Below are 17117 nucleotides of genomic sequence, written 5' to 3'. Positions count from 1 at the left end.
CTGCATCCTCCGTCCTCCCCTCCCCCAGCCAGTGCCCGGGGCCTGGATCATGCAATCAGCTGCCTTGCACGCGGCCAACCCGGGTTCGATTCCCAGCCTCCCATAGGGTCCCCCTGAGCACCGCCAGGAGTCCTTCCCGAGTGCATGAGCCAGGAGGTAGCCCTGTGCATCGCCGGGTGGGACCCAAAAAAGCAGAAAAAAGAAAAAAAAAAATCCATCAGCGTCGGCGCGCACGGAAACGCCAGTTCCGGGCCCCCAGCCCGGGCACGGAGGCGGCGCGGGCCCTTTAAGCCCTCCGGGGCGGCGGCGGCGGGCGGGGATGACATCAGCGGGCGGGCCCGGGGCTCCTTGCGCGGCGGCGGCGGCGGCGGCGCGGGCGCGCGCGGCGGCGGCGGCGGCGGGGGCGCGCGGGGCGGGGGCGCGCGGGGCGGGCGCGCGCCGGCGGGGGCGGCGGCGGCGGCGGCGGCGGCGGCGGCGGCGGCGGGAGCGCCCAGAGCGCCCAGAGCCGGGCCGGGCCGAGCAGCGAATCCCCCGGCATCGGCCCCGGCGCGCCGCCCGCGCGCGCCGCAGCCCCCGGAGCAGCGGCCCGGCAGCGGCGCCTTCCCGGCGCGGTGAGTCTCGGGGGGCGGCGGGCGGGCGCCGGGGGCGCGGGCCGCGGGGAAGCGGGGTCCCCCCGCCGCTTTGTTTTTGCTCGGCGGGGAGGGGAGGGCAGGGGAGGGCAGGGCAGGGCGGACACCGGGCGGCGGGGGGCCGGGCGGCGCCCGCGCGCGGCCCGCGAGGACAAAGGCGCGGCCGGGCCGGGGAGGGGGAGGGGTGGGGAGGGGGGAGGAGGAGGGGAGGGTGACTGTTATTTTGCAGGCTGGGGTGGGGGGCTCCCGGTCCCTGCGCCTCCCCCTCCCCCCGGCTGGACCGGGCCCCCTCCCCCGGCTGTGGTTGGGGGGCGCCCGGGAAGGGCTCCCGGCTGGCCAGCCAGCCCCGGGCCGATTGGGGACACCTGGTGTCCCCCCCCCCAGACCGATCAGCTGCTCCTCCTCCTTCCCCACCACCAACACCCCTCGGGTCAGCTGGGGGCTCGGACCTGCGCGCGCGGGTGGGACGGGTCCCCCACCCCGAGGTGCCGCCGGCCTGTGCGCCCCCTCCGCGCCCGGTTCCGGTTCCTTTGTGGAGGGAAAGGGATGGGGGTTATTTATCTTGCTCCCGGGGCTGCCGCTTGCTCGCTCGAGCTGCTGCTGCGGCTCTGGCTGCAGAGAAACTCCGGTTTTTGCTCTGCGCCCCGGTTCCCTTTGGAGGGGAGAGGCAACCCCGCCCCTCCCACCCCAGCGCAGAGCGCAGGGCGGGGGGTGCGCCCCCCTCCCCAACTTTTCCTTTAGTTTTCCTGCGCGTTTTCTTCTTGGCGCACTCGGCCTGGGGGGATGAGGGGAGAGCCACCCAGGGCCCCGGGAGCAGGGAAGGGGTGGAGGGATGGGATGGAGGGATGGTTTGGTCTCTTTTGCTGGGGTGTCTAGGCTCACCCTGGGTGGGGGGGTCAGGTGCTGGCTGGCCACCAGCGTGGCCGCGGCCGGAGTTCACCAAGTGCCCAGCGCCTGGCTTTTAGCACTTGGAAGTTGGGTGACTGAGAAGCCGCTGAAACTCCCATCGCAGCCTCCCCCACCCCCCCTTTTCTTTTTTTTAAACTTGATTTATTGTTTAAATAATAAGTCCCTCCCTCCCGACATCACCCCTGGACCATGAGAGAACTCCAAAGCGTCTCCCTGCCCTGATTCAGTTCTTGCTGCCCCGGAGGGTGCTGGGACAGGGAATGTTCTTCCTGGGCCTGCCCCCTCCTCACCTCCCCCCGCCGCCAGGAGAGACATTAGCCAGCTAGTGGGCCTCCCCCCCAACCTCTCCCCTCCTCGGTGGGTCGTGAGTGGGGAGGGCCGGGGGGCACGTACGGGGTATTTATGTAAGACACCCAGCCGGAGGGCATGGGTATTTACATAACCCGGCGTGGGTATTTATGTAATATAGGATGCGGCATATTTATGTCCCCGGCCTAGCCCGCAGCCGGCCCTGCCCGGGTTCCCGGAGTTGGTGTGTTTAGAAGAAAAAAAACAACAATAACCGCGTCTGGGGTGGGGGCTGTGTGAGCGTACGTCGCGTCCCCGCCCCAGTGGGCCTCCCCACGTACCTGCTTTCCGCGTGTGTCACAGCCTGGGAGTGGGCTGGGCTGGGGTGGGGGTCCAGCAGGGACCCGCCGCCCCAGCTGGGCCGTGTGGGCCGAGGCGGAGCTGGGCTGAGCACCCGCCCGCCTCGAGTTTGCCAGGTGGTGCCCGCTGCCAGTTTGCCAGGGAGCTGGACGCTGGGGCCAAAGTGTGGCCTGGACTAGAACTGCTGGCCTGGGGGCTGGGGGGGCCCTGGAGTTGCTGGCCGGGGTGGGGGGGTCCCTTGCCCGTCCCATTGAGCTGCTTCCTGGGCCATGCAGGGGGGTTGACTCATGGTGGGGGGCACAGTGCCTCCCCCTTGACTGTCTGTGCAGTGAGAGGTGGCAGGAATCCGGCCTTGTTCGGGGGTGACCCTGTTTGGGCCCCCAGAAGGGGGCCAGTGGCCTTTGCACAAACAGATCTCTCTTGATAGTTTACTCCCTGGGTCTCCTGGAAACACCCTGCGATTTTGGGGGTCCCCCGCTTCCCCTCAGCAGGGCTATGTCCGGGACGCAGGCATGTGGCCGGATCACAGGTATCCAAGGATGGCCTCATGCCCGTCCTGAGGGATCTGGGGGACCCCTGGCCCGGCCTGGCTCCGGCTTGGGGCAGGGGATAAGCACTGAGACCGGGACTTTGCCTGGGGGGCGGTGTATGTCCCCCCTAGGCCCAGAATGTCCTTCCCCAGGCTTCTAACCTGCCTGTGAGCCCATGGGGTGGGGTCACGCCCAGGCCACCAGCTCCCGGGTCCCCCTGCGTCCTCCCTTCCCCCGCCAGCTCTGTCCCATGAGGGGCGCGCCCTGGGCCCATCCCCCCCACCCCGCTCTGACCCCTCTCTCTGCCCCCCACAGCCAGCGGCAACCATGGAGCTCCGCGTGGGGAACAAGTACCGCCTTGGCCGCAAGATCGGGAGTGGCTCCTTCGGCGACATTTACCTGGGTGAGTGCCCGGCCCGGGGCCTGGGGGTGCTGGGATGGGACGTGGGGAGCAGAGGCCTCAGGGGGGGTTGTTGGGGGCAGGTTGGCCCGGCGGGCTGAGGAGGGTATTTTTAACTCTGGCTCGGGCCACACATGACCTGTCTGTCCGGCGGGCGTGGGAAAGTCGAGGCGGGTGGGTGGGGACAGCGCCCGGACTCCTGCCTCCTGGGAGAAGGGGCCGGTGGGCGGGTGAGGCTGCTCCCAGCAAGACCCTTTCCCAGGTCCGGCCCCTGGAGCCCCGCCCAGGCTGCGTGGGCCCCCAGTGACCACAGAGGGGCCGGTCCTGTGCCCCCGGATATACTTCCTGCCCGCAGACGGTCAGTCTGCCCCGGGGGCCGCGGGAAGGAGGCGCTGGCCTTGTACCCCGTCATCCTCGGCCCCAGAGAACTGGGGCACGGCCTGGAGGGGAAGCGTCCCTGCACAGAGGGGTGGTCTTGGGTCCGACCCCCGCCCTCGTTCCGGGTCGCTGTCCCCAGGGCTGTCAGCTCTGCGGGTCACTCCGGTCCCCGCGGGGAGCAGCCGACCCAGCTGTCCCGTGCCTCAGTGTCCCTGACCGCAATGTGGGTGGTTGAGCCAGGGGTGTCCAGTTGCACCCTGACCTGCATCGGAGATGCCTGGTGCCCGGGCCGGGTGCAGAAGCTCCCTGGGGCCACATGCGTGTCTTGTCTGTGCCCGTATCCCCCTGTTGGGCAGGGCCGGGGCAGGGGCGCCCCCCGGCCATGCAGGGGGCAGCTCCGAGAGGTTCGGCTGCAGGTGCCCCAGCGGGAGTGTGGGGCGTGTGTCCACGGCGTGGTGGGGCCCCCCGCGGCCTGCTCTCCTACCGGCTCCTGCTACTGCCTTGGTCTCTGTTGGTCCCCACGTGTCCAGATGGCCTCCCTGGGGGGAACCGGGGAAGTGGGACAAGTGTCAGGGTCCCTCTGCCTGGTGGCTGGGCTGTGGGCAAGCATGGTGGCCCGCCCCACTCCCTGGCCCTCAGCCCGGTCCTGCCCAGCTGTGTCCAGAGGGGGTCCTGGTGGGCCCCTTTGGGGTCAGTCACCCAGTGCCACCCAGAGCTCATCGCTGGTTTCTAGCCCCACCCCCAGGCCCGGCTGCTGGGCCCCGTAGGCTGCACCCCGGCCCCTGCGGGTCCTGTGCAGCTGAGCCCTGGAGTCTGGTGACTGAAAGCAATGCCGGAGGCGGGGACACGTGGGGCCCCGGGGACAGCGGCCGGGCCTGTCTGCCCTGCGGACTGTGGTGACCTCAGCCCCTCCGCGGCCTGTCCAGCTGTGCCGAGCACTGCCAGTCCTCTCAGAACCCAGAGGCGGGCGGGAGGGGGGCTGTGGGACATGGGTGCCCCTCGGTCACTGACCTTTGGCCTCCGGTGAGGTCGCAGGCCAGGTGCGGTGAGAGTTCACGAGATCAGGAGCCTCCCTTCCCCTCTCGAGTGTGCCTGGTGTCAGTCACCTGCCCTGCCTCAGGACGTGAAGGTCGGGCACCCCGGAGGTGACTGGTCCCCGTGGCTGGTGCCTGAGGGTGGGACACTGGCGGCCCAAGACAGGCCCAGGCCCGCACTGACCACCCCCCCCGGACCCCCCACTGCGCCCGTCTCCCACTTTCCAGCAGGAGCTCTAGGTGTGGTTCACTGGGCTCAGGCTCCCAGCGTCCAGCCCGCACTGTCCAGGGCTTCCGGGACTTGTCTGTGCTCTGGGTCCCCGTGAGACCAGGGGAACAGGGTCCCGGGGACGGGAAGTTAGCTCGGGGCTGCCTCCAAGGCTGTGGCTTCTCGGGGTGATGAAACTTTCTCAGCTTCCTGCGGTGTCGACCGCACAACCCCGAGAACGTGCCGGGAAGTCACAAAGGACACCCCCCCCCAACACACACACACACACACACACACACACACACACATGCATACACTCACCCACACACATACACACACACTCAACCCCACACACACTCACTCACCCCACTCACACACACTCGCCCACACACAGGCCACCCCCAATACATACACACACGCACTTGTCCCCCCAAACGCATACACTCACCCACACACATACACTCAACCCCCACACACACACTCACTCACCCCCTCACACACGCAAACACTCACCTACACACACATACAACACTCGCTCATATATACATACTTGTAACCCCAAAACTTATGCACAGATAAACACACACACACACACTCTCATGCTCACTCGGTGGGTGGGGCGGGCTGGCTAGGGGCAGGTGGTCCCTGCTGGGCTGCCCCCAAGCCCCTGCAAGCACGTGGCTGGGCTCGGGGGCGGGGGGGGGTCACTGGTAGACACAGTGTCCTGGGGACCCCGTGTGCCCCATCTCAGACCGTCCCCCCACCCCCGTTGCCCCTCACTGCTTCGCTTGGGTTGGGGATCCACACTCCCTCGTGCTCGGTGCTTGTTCCTGGCTCGGTGCTCAGGGGTCACTCCTGCGGGGGCAGCCGGGTGGGCCTCCGGCCAGGCCAGTGCCCGGCCTGCCCCGTGCTCTGTGCCCTCGCTCCTGGGCCTGACTGTCCCCCCGCGCCCGCCCCCGCGCGCCCGCTCCATTGTGCTCTGTCTCCTCCCCGCCCGTCCCGCGAAGGGCATTTGGGTCCTGTCCAGGCCTTCACACTGACAAAGGCGTGTGGCTGTGGTGTCCGGCGGCCCTTCGAGGGGACTTGGGTCTTCCTGGATTTGCTCTTACTTATTGGGTTTGGGCTTAGGGGACCACGTGGTTCCAGGGACTAGACCCCCCACCACCACCCCCTGGGTCTGCGGGTTCTGCCACGCGCGGGGGAAGGAGTCCCTTCCTTCCTTTCACTGGCTCTTACTTATTTGGGTTTGGGCCACACCTGGCGCTGTTCAGGGCTTCCTTCTGACTCTGTGCTCAGGGGTCGCTCCCGGTGGGCACAGGGGACCACGTGGGCTTGGGGATCCAGCCCAGGGCTCCTGCTTCCGAGCCTGCGCCCAGCCCTGCCTGGCACCCTGAGCCCACTCCCAGGCGGGCCGGCTGCTGGTTTTTGTTTTTTGTTTGTTTGGTTTTGGGTTTTTTGTTGTTGTTTTGTTGGTTTTTATTTATTTATTTTTTTGGCTTTTTGGGTCACACCCAGCGATGCTCAGGGGGTTCCTGCTGGCTCTACACTCAGGAATGACTCCTGACAGTGCTAGAGGATGCCAGGGATCGAACCCGGGTCGGCCGCGTGCAAAGCAAATGCCTTCCCCGCTGTGCTACGGCTCGGGCCCCCATTGTGATTTCTTGGCTGGCCTTCAGTGGTGCCGCGTGGATTTCTCAGGATGTCGTGTTGTTTGGGGGCCACTCTGGGTCCGGTGCTCCGGGGTCACTCTTGGTCGTTTAGGGGACCGCGTGCTTCCAGGGACCAGACCCCCACCATCACCCCCTGCGTTTGCAGGTTCTGCCACGCCAGGGGGACAGAGTCTCTTCCTGCCTTTCACTGGCCCGGGGCTTCTGTCGGGGCGAGCCCTGAGTCCCTCTGCGTGGCTCGGCGGTTCCCACAGGCCGTGCTTCGAGCTGTGGGGTGGGTGGGAAGGAAAGGGGGTGCTGTGTGGGCAGCACCAGGCCCCCTCCGCTGCCCCCCACTCTCACACCTGCCACCTGGCCTTGGCGCGTGTTTCCTCGGCGACGGGGCTGTCCCTGCTGCCTGCTTTGCAGACCGAGGCGGATGGAAGCAGCCTTCGTGCCTTCCTCCGTTCCTTAAAATCCAGGTGAAATTCACACCCTTTCGGAGGAGCCTTTTTTGAGGGGAGGAAAAACAAACCAAAAAAAAAAACATGAACCAGTTTTGGAACCAGGGAGCTGATTCAGCTGTGCCCGTGGGGACCTACGTGTGACCCTTCCCCACCCAGCGCCCGTGATCTTTGGGGGGTGGAGGGTGCTCTGCCCCACTGTGCGCTTGGCCTGTGCATGTGGCGTTCGCTCAGGTCTGCCTCGCAGTGAGCCCCCGACCTCTGCAGTGGGGGAAACCGAGGCAAGGTGCAGACTGGGGTGTCCTTGCTGTGATGTCCTCAGCCAGAGCCCCCCGGGGCTGGGGGGAGAATCCAGGAGTGGGGGAGGGGCAGGTAGGACCCTGAGGGAAAGGTCTGTAGGAGGGGCCGGTCCTGGGTGTGCCTCCCCCCACACACACACCCCCACTCAGCCCACAGCAGGGGGAAGGTCCCCTGGGCTGGTCTCGACTGACTGCGGCCCCTGCCCCAGCCCCTCCTAACACCTCTCGGCTTTCCTGTCGCCCCGAGTCCCCCACCCACCATGCGCGCTGTCTGCCCTGGGGCCCCCGTCCGCGAGGCCACCCCCCCTGGGGTGCTCTGGCCTGGGGGTCTGCCTGCTGGAGGGTGACCCGGTGCCCTGCTCCCCTCCCTGGGCAGGTGCCAACATCGCCTCCGGCGAGGAGGTCGCCATCAAGCTCGAGTGTGTGAAGACGAAGCACCCCCAGCTGCACATCGAGAGCAAGTTCTACAAGATGATGCAGGGGGGAGGTGAGTGGAGGCGCGGGGCAGCGGGAGGGAGGGCGGGTGCTGCAAGAGGATGCAGAGGGAGTGAGGGGAGGGGCAGGGGGAGTGAGGGAGGGGCAGGGCAGGGGAAGGGAGGGCAGGTTCTGCAAGATGATGCAGGGGGAGTGGAGTGGAGGGTAGGAGAGGGGGAGGGAGGGTAGGTACTACAAGAGGATGCAGGGGGGGTGAGGGGAGGGGCAGAGGGAGTGAGGGAGGGGCAGGGCAGGGGAAGGGAGGGCAGGTTCTGCAAGATGATGCAGGGAGTGAAGTGGAGGGCAGGGCAGGGCAAGGGAAGGAAGGGTAGGTCCTACAAGATGATGGCGGGGGCAGGAGAGGGGAGGAGGGAGTTGGGCTCCGGCATGCACGTGTGTGCACATGCCTGTGTGCACCCTGACTCCCCCCCTCCCCCCCCCGCGGCTGCAGTGGGGATCCCGTCCATCAAGTGGTGCGGGGCAGAGGGCGACTACAACGTCATGGTGATGGAGCTGCTGGGGCCCAGTCTCGAGGACCTCTTCAACTTCTGCTCCCGCAAGTTCAGCCTTAAGACGGTGCTGCTCCTGGCCGACCAGATGGTGAGCGGGCGGGGGGCGTCTCCGGGCAGGTCTGGGCCGAGCCACAGTGCGGCAGGGGGGTGGGCGCTTGCCCTGCATGAAGCCCCTCCCGGTCCAGTCCCCGGCACCTCAGTGGGTCCCCTGAGCCTGCCATGAGTGATCCCTGAGCACAGAGCAAGGAGTCATCCTGAGTTTTGCAGACTGTGCTCCCCCCTCTAAATAAAATGCAGATTTCTAGAACCGGGTTCTGGGGTGGCGGGTCCATGAAGGTTTGTCTTCGTCTGCGAGCTTCCAGCGGCTCGCCCCGACCCCCGTCCCACGCGGCCCGGAGGGGTTCCTGGGAGTTAGCTTTGCTCCCTCCTGGCCTTTCCCTGCCCCCAGCAAACCTGTGGACTCCCAGAGTCCCCCCCTCCCCCCATGCCCCTTCCTTCAGGAAGCCTTCCCAGACTCACCCTGGAAATCCTCTTGCACCATTTGAGTTGCGGGGAGCTGTCCTCCTGCGCGGGGTGGGTCGGGGTGGGGAGTTGGGGGCTTCCTCAACTGCCCGGCGGCGACGCTGCGTCCCCGGGACCTGGCGGGGCAGCGGCCGAGGCTTCAGCCCGTCGCTTCCTTGGGCAGATCAGCCGCATCGAGTACATTCACTCCAAGAACTTCATCCACCGGGACGTGAAGCCCGACAACTTCCTCATGGGGCTGGGGAAGAAGGGCAACCTGGTCTACATCATCGACTTCGGGCTGGCCAAGAAGTACCGGGACGCCCGCACGCACCAGCACATCCCCTACCGGGAAAACAAGAACCTGACGGGCACGGCCCGCTACGCCTCCATCAACACCCACCTGGGCATTGGTGAGTGCCGAGGCTGGTGGCCCGTGCTCACCGGGGTGTGGTGTGTGTGTGTGTGTGTGTGTGTGTGTGTGAGAAGGTGGTAGGTAGGCCAGGTGTGTGTGTATGTATCTTAGACTGTATGAGAGGAGGTGGTAGATAGGCCATGTGTGTGTGCGTGTGTGTTGGTAGGTGGGCACTCTGTGTGTGTGTGTGTGTGTGTGTGTGTGTGTGTGTGTGATGGTAGGTGGGCTGTGTTTGTGTGTATTGGTAGGTAGGCATTCTGTGTGTGTGTGTTTGTGTGTGTGTGACTGTGTGTTTGTGTTGGTAGGTGGGCACTCAGTGTGTGTGGGGGGGTGGTAGCCAGGGCACTTTACTTTGTGTTTATGTGTTAGTAGGTGGGCACTGTGTGTGTGTGTGTGGTAGTGGTAGATGGGGGCACTTTGTGTTTGTGTGTGTGTGGTGGTAGGTGGGCTGTTTTTGTGTGTGTGTGTGTGTGTGTGAGAGAGAGAGAGAGAGAAGATGGTGGGCCATGTATGTATTTATGTGTGTCCTGGTTTATTTGTCTGAGAAAAGGTGCTAGACGGGCTGTTTGTGTGTGCGTGTGTGTTGGTAGGTGGGCACTCTGTGTGAGGGGGTAGATGGGGCACTTTGTGTTTTTGTGGTGGCAGGCGGGCACTGTGTGTGTGTGTGTGTGTGTGTGTGGTGGTAGACAGGGGCACTTCGTGTTTGTGTGTGGTAGGTGGGCTGTTTGTGTGTGTGTTGGTAAGTAGGCACTGTGTGTGTGTGTGGTGATAGGTGGGCCGTGTGTGTGTTTGTCGGTAGGTAGGCACTGTGTGGGGAGGTAGGTAGGCACTGTGTGTATATGTGTGTTGGTGGGTGGGCTGTATGTGTCAGTAGGTAGGCACTGTGTGTGGGGGGGGTAGAAGGTGGGCCGTGTGTGTGTGTGCGCGTGCGCATGCGTGTACACTGCGCTAACCCTGGGCGGCAGGTCATGCGGTGGAGCCTGGGCAGGGCCCGGGGACTCGGCCCCTCACCTCGTCCTTGCCTCGCAGAGCAAAGCCGGCGTGACGACCTGGAGTCGCTGGGCTACGTGCTCATGTACTTCAACCTGGGCTCCCTGCCCTGGCAGGGCCTCAAGGCGGCCACCAAGCGCCAGAAGTACGAGCGCATCAGCGAGAAGAAGATGTCCACGCCCATCGAGGTCCTCTGCAAAGGCTACCCCTGTGAGTGGCCGGCACGCCCCTCTCCCCGCCTGTCCCGTCCCGTCCCCCCGAGCACAGCCCGGGTGAACCCAGATCTGACGCCCTCTGCCTGCCTGGAGGTGATGTCCAGTGCCCCGGCTGGGGTCAGCCCCAGAGACTGTTGTCACCCCACTGAGGTGCCAGTTGAGACAGGGTGCCCATGCACGGGTTGGGACTGGACTGTAAGGCAGAGGTCCTTGGCCCACGAGGCTCCCCCGGCCACAGAGATGCTGAGGACAGCACAGGGGATGCAGGTGCCCCTTCCTTGCATTTGGGGTTGACCCCTCGGGTGGGCACCCCACAGCCCGGAAGCTCTCCAAAGCCCCTGCTGTTGGGGGTTGGCTGACCTGGCCCTCAACACAGGTGGGTCCCCAGCCTGGGCAGCCCCGTCCCCACCCCGGCCCAGACTATTGGTCCAGACCCGCCTCAGGGTCTTCCTTCCTCGAGGGGAGCAGCGAGGTTTGAGGACCGGTCAGGGATGTCCCCTGGGGGCAGCGTCGAGGCCAAGCCCAGAGGAGCTGTGGGGTGTGGGGTGTGGGCCGGGCCGGGGCGGAGAGCAGCGTCCGTCCTTCTGTCCTCGCTGAGTCGTTTGGGCCACACTAGAGGTGCTGGGGCCCTCCCAGCCCAGTGCTCGGGGGGCCAGGTCAGTGCCGGGGACCACCCTGGGCCTCCCACATTCACAGCAACGCCCCAGGTCCTTGTGCCGTCACCCACCATCCCCACCCTGCTCACACGTCTGTGCACTCTCACCCCCGCACACACACGTGTGTGCACTCCCCCCCATGCAGGCGCACACACACACACACACACACACCCCTCTGCTCCGGGAGGGAAAGGTACACACACACACACACACCCCCCTCTGCTCCGGGAGGGAAAGGTACACACACACACACACACACACACACACACCCCCTAAAGGTACACACACACACACACACACACACACACACACACACACACACCCACCCCTGCTCCGGGAGGGAAAGGTTGAGCCCTCCACGGGACGCTCAGCAGCCTCTGTGTTTTGGTTTGGGGTCCCACCCAGCGATGCTTAGGGGTTCCTCCTGGCTCTGCACTCAGGAGTGACTCCTGGTGGTGCTCGGGGGACCCTATGGGATGCTGGGAATCAAACCCAGGTCAGCCGTGTGCAAGGCCAACGCCCTCCCCGCTGTGCTATCGCTCCAGCCCCAACAGCTTTCTTGGCTGTCCGTTGCATTGTTGGCAGCCGGTAACCCAGAGCACAGGGACCCTTTCCTGTGACCTGGGTACCAGTGACCCCCGTCTCCCTGACATAGGGTACCTGTGACCCGCTCCCCTCTGCTGACCTGGGGTACCAGTGACCCCTCAACTGACACCTGGGGTACCAGTGACCCCTCCGTCCCCCGGGTGCGAGCAGGGGGAGGTGAAGATGGGCACTGGACTGGAAGCCCCCCACCCCACCCCTTCCCCGGGGCTGGGTTCCCGGAGGGCCTGGCCAGCGGGGCGCGGGTGGCCCTGCAGGGGTGGGGCCCTGCCTCACCGCCACCCTGTCCCCCCCCCCCGCAGCCGAGTTCTCCACGTACCTCAACTTCTGCCGCTCGCTGCGCTTCGACGACAAGCCTGACTACTCGTACCTGCGCCAGCTCTTCCGCAACCTCTTCCACCGCCAGGGCTTCTCCTACGACTACGTCTTCGACTGGAACATGCTCAAATTCGTGAGTGGCAGCGGGGGCCAGGCGGGGCCGGCCCGGGGCGCCCGGGGGGACGTGCTGCGGTGGCGGGCGGGGCTCCCCGGGGACGGGGCGTACGAGCCCCCGGGCTCCCCCCACTCCTGTCTCATCCGCGTGGTGGACGGCAGCTACTGCAGTGGCCAGCGGCCCCCCCACCGGCGCCGGGGACCCCGGCCGGGCCTCGGGCCGCTGCTGGCGCTGCTGGGCGCCCCGGCGGGTGCCCTGGCCGCCTGCGGGCTGTTGTTGCTCCTGCTGTGTGCAGCCCAGGCCGCCGCCTTCACCGGGGCCCCGGGTCCTGGCCCCGACCTGCCCGCCCTGGTCATCGCCGCGCTCCTGCTCCTGGGCCCCTGGGCCTTGCTGGGCGGCTCCACCGGCGCCCTCTTCTGAGGGGCAGTTGGGGGGGGGGGGGGAAGAAGCGACCACCAGCCGCGCCCGCCGGGAGCTCCAGCGCCAGTGAAATCCTGTGTCTTGTCTCGCCTCTCTCCTGGGCAAAGGGGGCTCCCTCGAGCCAGGCTCAGCAGCCTCGCGACCGCGAACGGGAGGCGCCCGCCCCGCCCTGGCCCCGCCCGCACCCGTGCCCCGGCACCGCTGACCCCACGGCCACGGCCTGCTGGTAAGGCTCCCGGCCGGCCCACCGCACCGCACCTCGCCGCACCCGCCGGCCGGCCGCGTGCCAGGCTCAGCCGCGGCTGTGCTCTGTCCCTTCCAGGTGCCCGGCGCCCCTGGGCACCCTGGGCCCGCCCCAGCCACCCCTGGAGGAAGTGGACGCGGTGCAAGAGGTGCCCCTGCAGAGCTACTGGCCGGTGGTCTGGACGCCGGGGGCTGCGTTCTGACCCGAGGAGCCGCCTGGGGGGCGTCGGAGCCGGTGGGGGGAGGGGGCGGCCTGAGCCAGTGCCGTGGAGGAGAGAAGAAGGTCCCCAAGATCCCGGGCAGCGACAGAGGCGGCCTCGGACCCTGCGCCCCTTGATGCCTGAGCCCGGATGTCGGCACTGCAGGCCCCGCGGACGGGGGCTGAGCCCACGGGCCTCTAGGGCAGCGGCCGGACATCACCTCGGACCGGCTGGGAGTTCAGCCTTGGACGCACACTCAGCCTTGGACCCGATCGTTCCCTGGGGTCCCTGTCACATGCCACCGTGGACAGACCCTCGGCGGGAGCTCACCCCCACGGCCTCAGTTCGGCGATGGGACGTGTCGAAGCCGGAAGCACGGCTGGATCTCAGCGAAGTCCTGGGCCACACGCGGTCACACCGTGTCCAGCCAGGCGGACGTGGTTGTTACCGTGATACTCTCTCCCGCGGCCACGGCGGAGACGCCCCGAGCAATCCACCCACAAGACCTTCCTGCGGCCCGGCCAGGAGCGGCCACTGCAGATCCTCGAGGCCTGCCTGGGGCCCCTCCCCTGGGGTCAGGTCAGTCACCTGATCAGCCCGATGAGCCACTGACCCCACCCCTGCTTGGAGGTCATCAGACCACGTAGACTCCTGCTGGAAACTTGCAGACATCAGGGCCTTCCCCGTGAGCCCCCAGCCGACGGAAGAGGACGCTGAGCAGAACCCTGACCATGGACTCCGGATGACCCCCCCCCTCTGCTGAGGCACCCTCGGGGTGGGGGAGGGGCTGGGTCCCTCGTCCAGCGGCAGCTCTGGGAGATCCACAGACCCGGGAACAGCTGTGCCACCACTCCGGAGGCCCGGCCACTGGCCAGCGAGAAGCCGACACAGCCCAGGAGGGACCGCCGGGCGCGCGGGGGCTGGGGGGACGTGATGTGGCCCCATGTTTTCCGTGGGCAAATAAAAACCAGAACACTTCCTGTGGCCTGTGTGTTTCTCGGGCGCGCCGGCAGTGACCCCTGCTGTACTCTGGGTGATGGCGGGGTCTTGGGGTGGGGGACAGAACCTGGGGGCCACCAGCCCCCCCACCCCCCACATCCCACCGTGGAGTCGCTGCAGAGTGAGCCGCCCCGGCCCCCTGTTCCCGAGTCGTGGGGCCTTCTTGGTCCCGCCCTTGAGGGACCCTGAGGGTTGCAGGAGGCCCCCCCCCCAGGCCGCGAGCAGACCCCCACTCAGCACACAGCTCTCTCCACAGATGCGGCCCCCCTCATGCCAGCCCCCCGCCCTCCCCTGCAGACGGCCCCAGGACCGGCGAGGTAACGCGGCCAGGCCGCCTCACGCTCTTGTCTCTCCTCTCTGCCGGCCCCTCCCCCGTGGGCAGAAGCCCCCCCCCCCCGCACCGGGCCCGAGGAGCCCCCCCGTGCGCCCTGCACACACTCCCCCTCTGTCTCTCTGGCCTCCAGGCTGCTCGGGACCCCGGTCTGTGGGGAGGAGGTCGGGCCGGGGTCCCCAGACGGCCCCGGCAACCCCCCGCCCCCCACCCCCGGGGCTGACGCGCCCTCGTCTTGCGTTTCCCCCCTCCCAGGGTGCAGCCCGGAACCCGGAGGACGTGGACCGGGAGAGGCGAGAACACGAGCGCGAGGAGCGGGTGGGGCAGCTCCGGGGCTCGGCCACGCGAGCCCTCCCCGCTGGGCCGCCCACGGGGGCCGCCGCCAACCGGCTGCGCAGTGCCCACGAGCCTGCGGCCTCCACCCCGGCCTCCCGCATCCAGCAAGCTGGTGAGCCCCGGGGCCCGGGCATGGGGCGGGAGGGGTGGGGGGCGGCGGGCCGGCCCTGAGCGACACCCCCCTCCCCCCCAGGCAATACCTCTCCCAGAGCGATCTCACGGGTGGACCGCGAGAGGAAGGTGAGCTTACGGCTGCACAGGGGCGCCCCTGCCAATGTCCCGGCGTCCGACCTCACTGGGCGGCCCGAGGTGTCCCGGATCTCCGCTTCCCAGGTGAGACCCCCACTCCCCGCCCCCACCTCAGGCCACTTCCGGTCCCCTTGAGCAGGAGAGGACAGAGGGCAGAGAAGTCCCGGGGGTGGGGGGCAGGGGGGTACCAGGGCAGGGCCAGTGGGGGCAATGGGGGGGGTCATATGGAGGGGGGACCCATCAGCTGCAGGGGCAACCTCTCAGGGACCCCTGAGGGCCCATGTCAGGGCTGGGAAGGCCTCCTGGGGGAGGCGGCGGGCAGCTCTGTGGGTCTCACCCAAGGTTGGCAGCAGCCTGATCCCCGTCTCCCCCCACCCCCACCCCCAGACGAGCGTGCCCTTTGACCATCTCGGGAAGTGAGGTGCCACACCCGGTCAGTATTCGCTTCGGTGAGTCTCCAGGGGTCAGCAGGTGACGGGAGGGTGGGAGGGTCACCAAAGAGCCTCCCCGAAGCCGGTGCTCGCCGGGACGTGTAAAACCTCAGAACCCGGGGCGGGAGTGAGAGAAGGCAGGGGTTTGTCTCGCGTGCGTCCACCCCAAGTCCCATCCCCGGCACCTGTATAGTCCCGAGCGCAGAGCCAGGAGTCAGCTCCGAGCACTGCTGGGCAAGGCCAACAAACCCAGAGAATAAAATTTAAAAAAAAAGCCTCAGGGGGCTGGAGCGATAGCACGGCAGGGAGGGCGTTTGCCTTGCACGCGGCCTACCCAGGTTCGATTCCCAGCATCCCATAGGGTCCCCCTGAGCATCGCCAGGGGTAATTCCTGAGTGTATGAGCCAGGAGGAACCCCTGAGCATCGCCGGGTATGACCCAAAAAGCAAAAAAAAAAAGCCTCGGGACCAGAGGGTTGGCACAGCAAGCGGGTAGGGGACGCTTGATCCCTGGCATCCCGTAGGGCCCCCCGAGCACCGCCAGGAGTAACCCCAGAGCACAGCTCAGTGGACCCCAAACAGAAGGATCCTTGGTACCTACCCGGCCCCAGCCCTGGGGTCTCGGCGATTCTGGACTTTGTTCCCAGCAAGCTTCCCTGGGCATCAGGACCCTGTGTCCGTGTTCTGGCCTTTGAGGTGCTGGCGGGGAGGCTTGGGGGAGGTGTCTTCCCCCGGACCCACTCCCGACGGTCCCTCTCCCTCCCTGCAGTGTCTTCGCTGTGTCCGACAGGATGGGGAAAACCACTTGAAAGAACCCAGAGGGAGCAGCACCCAGCACAGCCCCGCGGGCCGCGGCTCCGTCTCGGTTTTGTTTGGCCAATGACAAGCCGACGGGGCGGCCCCCGCCCGCACCCCACCACCGCTCTGGGGGGCCGGTGGGCGGAGCGGGTGAGCCCCGGGACCACCTGCAGGAGAGCCACGCCTGGCGCCCTGCGGCGAGAGCGCCCCCTTGTCTCTCCGTCCCTCCTCCTGCCAGGCGGCCCCGGGAGGAGCGTGCGGGTGCAGGCGTGGGCCCCCACTGCCGTCCGCCCCCTCGCACCCTCGCCAGGAGAGGCGGCGGGCACCGGGCCCTCGCGGCCCCTGCCCTTGCGGGGGCCCGGTCCTTCCAGAACACTCCTGGCCCCCTTCCCCCCCGAGCGAGCCCCCTGGTCGGGTCACCCCCTCCTCCCACTTAACACCGGTTTTTTGTTTTCTCGTCTGTTTTCTCTCTCCGTGTGTCCTTCCTAATTTATTTACCCGTTTCCCCCTTTTTTTTCCCCTTCTCCCTTTTGTTTTTTAATTAAAGAGCAAAGCTTTTTATTACTTTGTAATTTAAAAAAACTGAAAAAAAAATTACTGAAGAACTTTGGGGGGAATTTTGTACTTTTTTCCTGTGTAAATATTGGACTTTTTTGAGCTTTATTGTGGTTGTTCATTTGAAGTAATAAAGTAGAAAAGAATAAAGTTGACGCGGGCAGCCAGGCCTCGGCTCGGTGGGGGCGGGGGCTGCAGAAACGGGCGGGGGGTGCCCAAGACCCTCCCTGCACGCACGCGTGCACGCACATACAACACGCACAAAGGCTCCGTGCAGGTTTGGGGCATCCCCCCCACTTGAGGTCCAGCGAGTGCCCCTGGTCAGGGCCTTACGGATGACCGCATGCAGTCTTTGTTTTGGGGGCGACTCCCCAACCTGGCATCAGGCCTCCCCATAATAGTCCTGAGGGTCGCACGCTGACCCCACAGCCCACCGGGCCCCCTGCATTCTCCCTGGACCCCAGGCTGCTCCGGAGGGGCCGTCCATTGCCTCCCAGCTTGTCCCCCACCCCTGGCTGCCCTAGAAGACTCTACTTCCTCTGTCAGCTCCACTGGGGTCCCCAGGCTCCTGGGGAGTCAGCCCAGAGGCCATGGTTTAAGGTCCCCCCAAGC

General features: G+C 66.7%; 1 protein-coding gene across 1 annotated transcript; it reads left to right on the top strand.

Annotated features, from left to right (window-relative positions):
* The first annotated feature begins 454 nt into the window (after positions 1-454).
* On the top strand, positions 455-16657 carry CSNK1E (casein kinase 1 epsilon). Its single transcript, XM_056137429.1, has 11 exons — positions 455-611; positions 3032-3119; positions 7522-7632; positions 8071-8219; positions 8817-9045; positions 10077-10247; positions 11814-11962; positions 14393-14585; positions 14667-14806; positions 15110-15171; positions 15922-16657. Exons 2-10 carry the CDS (start codon positions 3044-3046, stop codon positions 15140-15142), a joined length of 1251 nt encoding a protein of 416 aa, XP_055993404.1. The 5' UTR covers positions 455-611; positions 3032-3043; the 3' UTR covers positions 15143-15171; positions 15922-16657.
* Positions 16658-17117: the final 460 nt, after the last annotated feature.

The sequence above is a fragment of the Sorex fumeus genome, unplaced genomic scaffold (assembly GCF_029834395.1).
Source record: "Sorex fumeus unplaced genomic scaffold, SorFum_2.1 ptg000125l, whole genome shotgun sequence".
In the NCBI taxonomy this organism is placed as follows: Eukaryota; Metazoa; Chordata; class Mammalia; order Eulipotyphla; family Soricidae; genus Sorex; species Sorex fumeus.
Note: the sequence above shows the minus strand (reverse complement) of the source record. Positions and strands in the feature narration are given on the sequence as shown.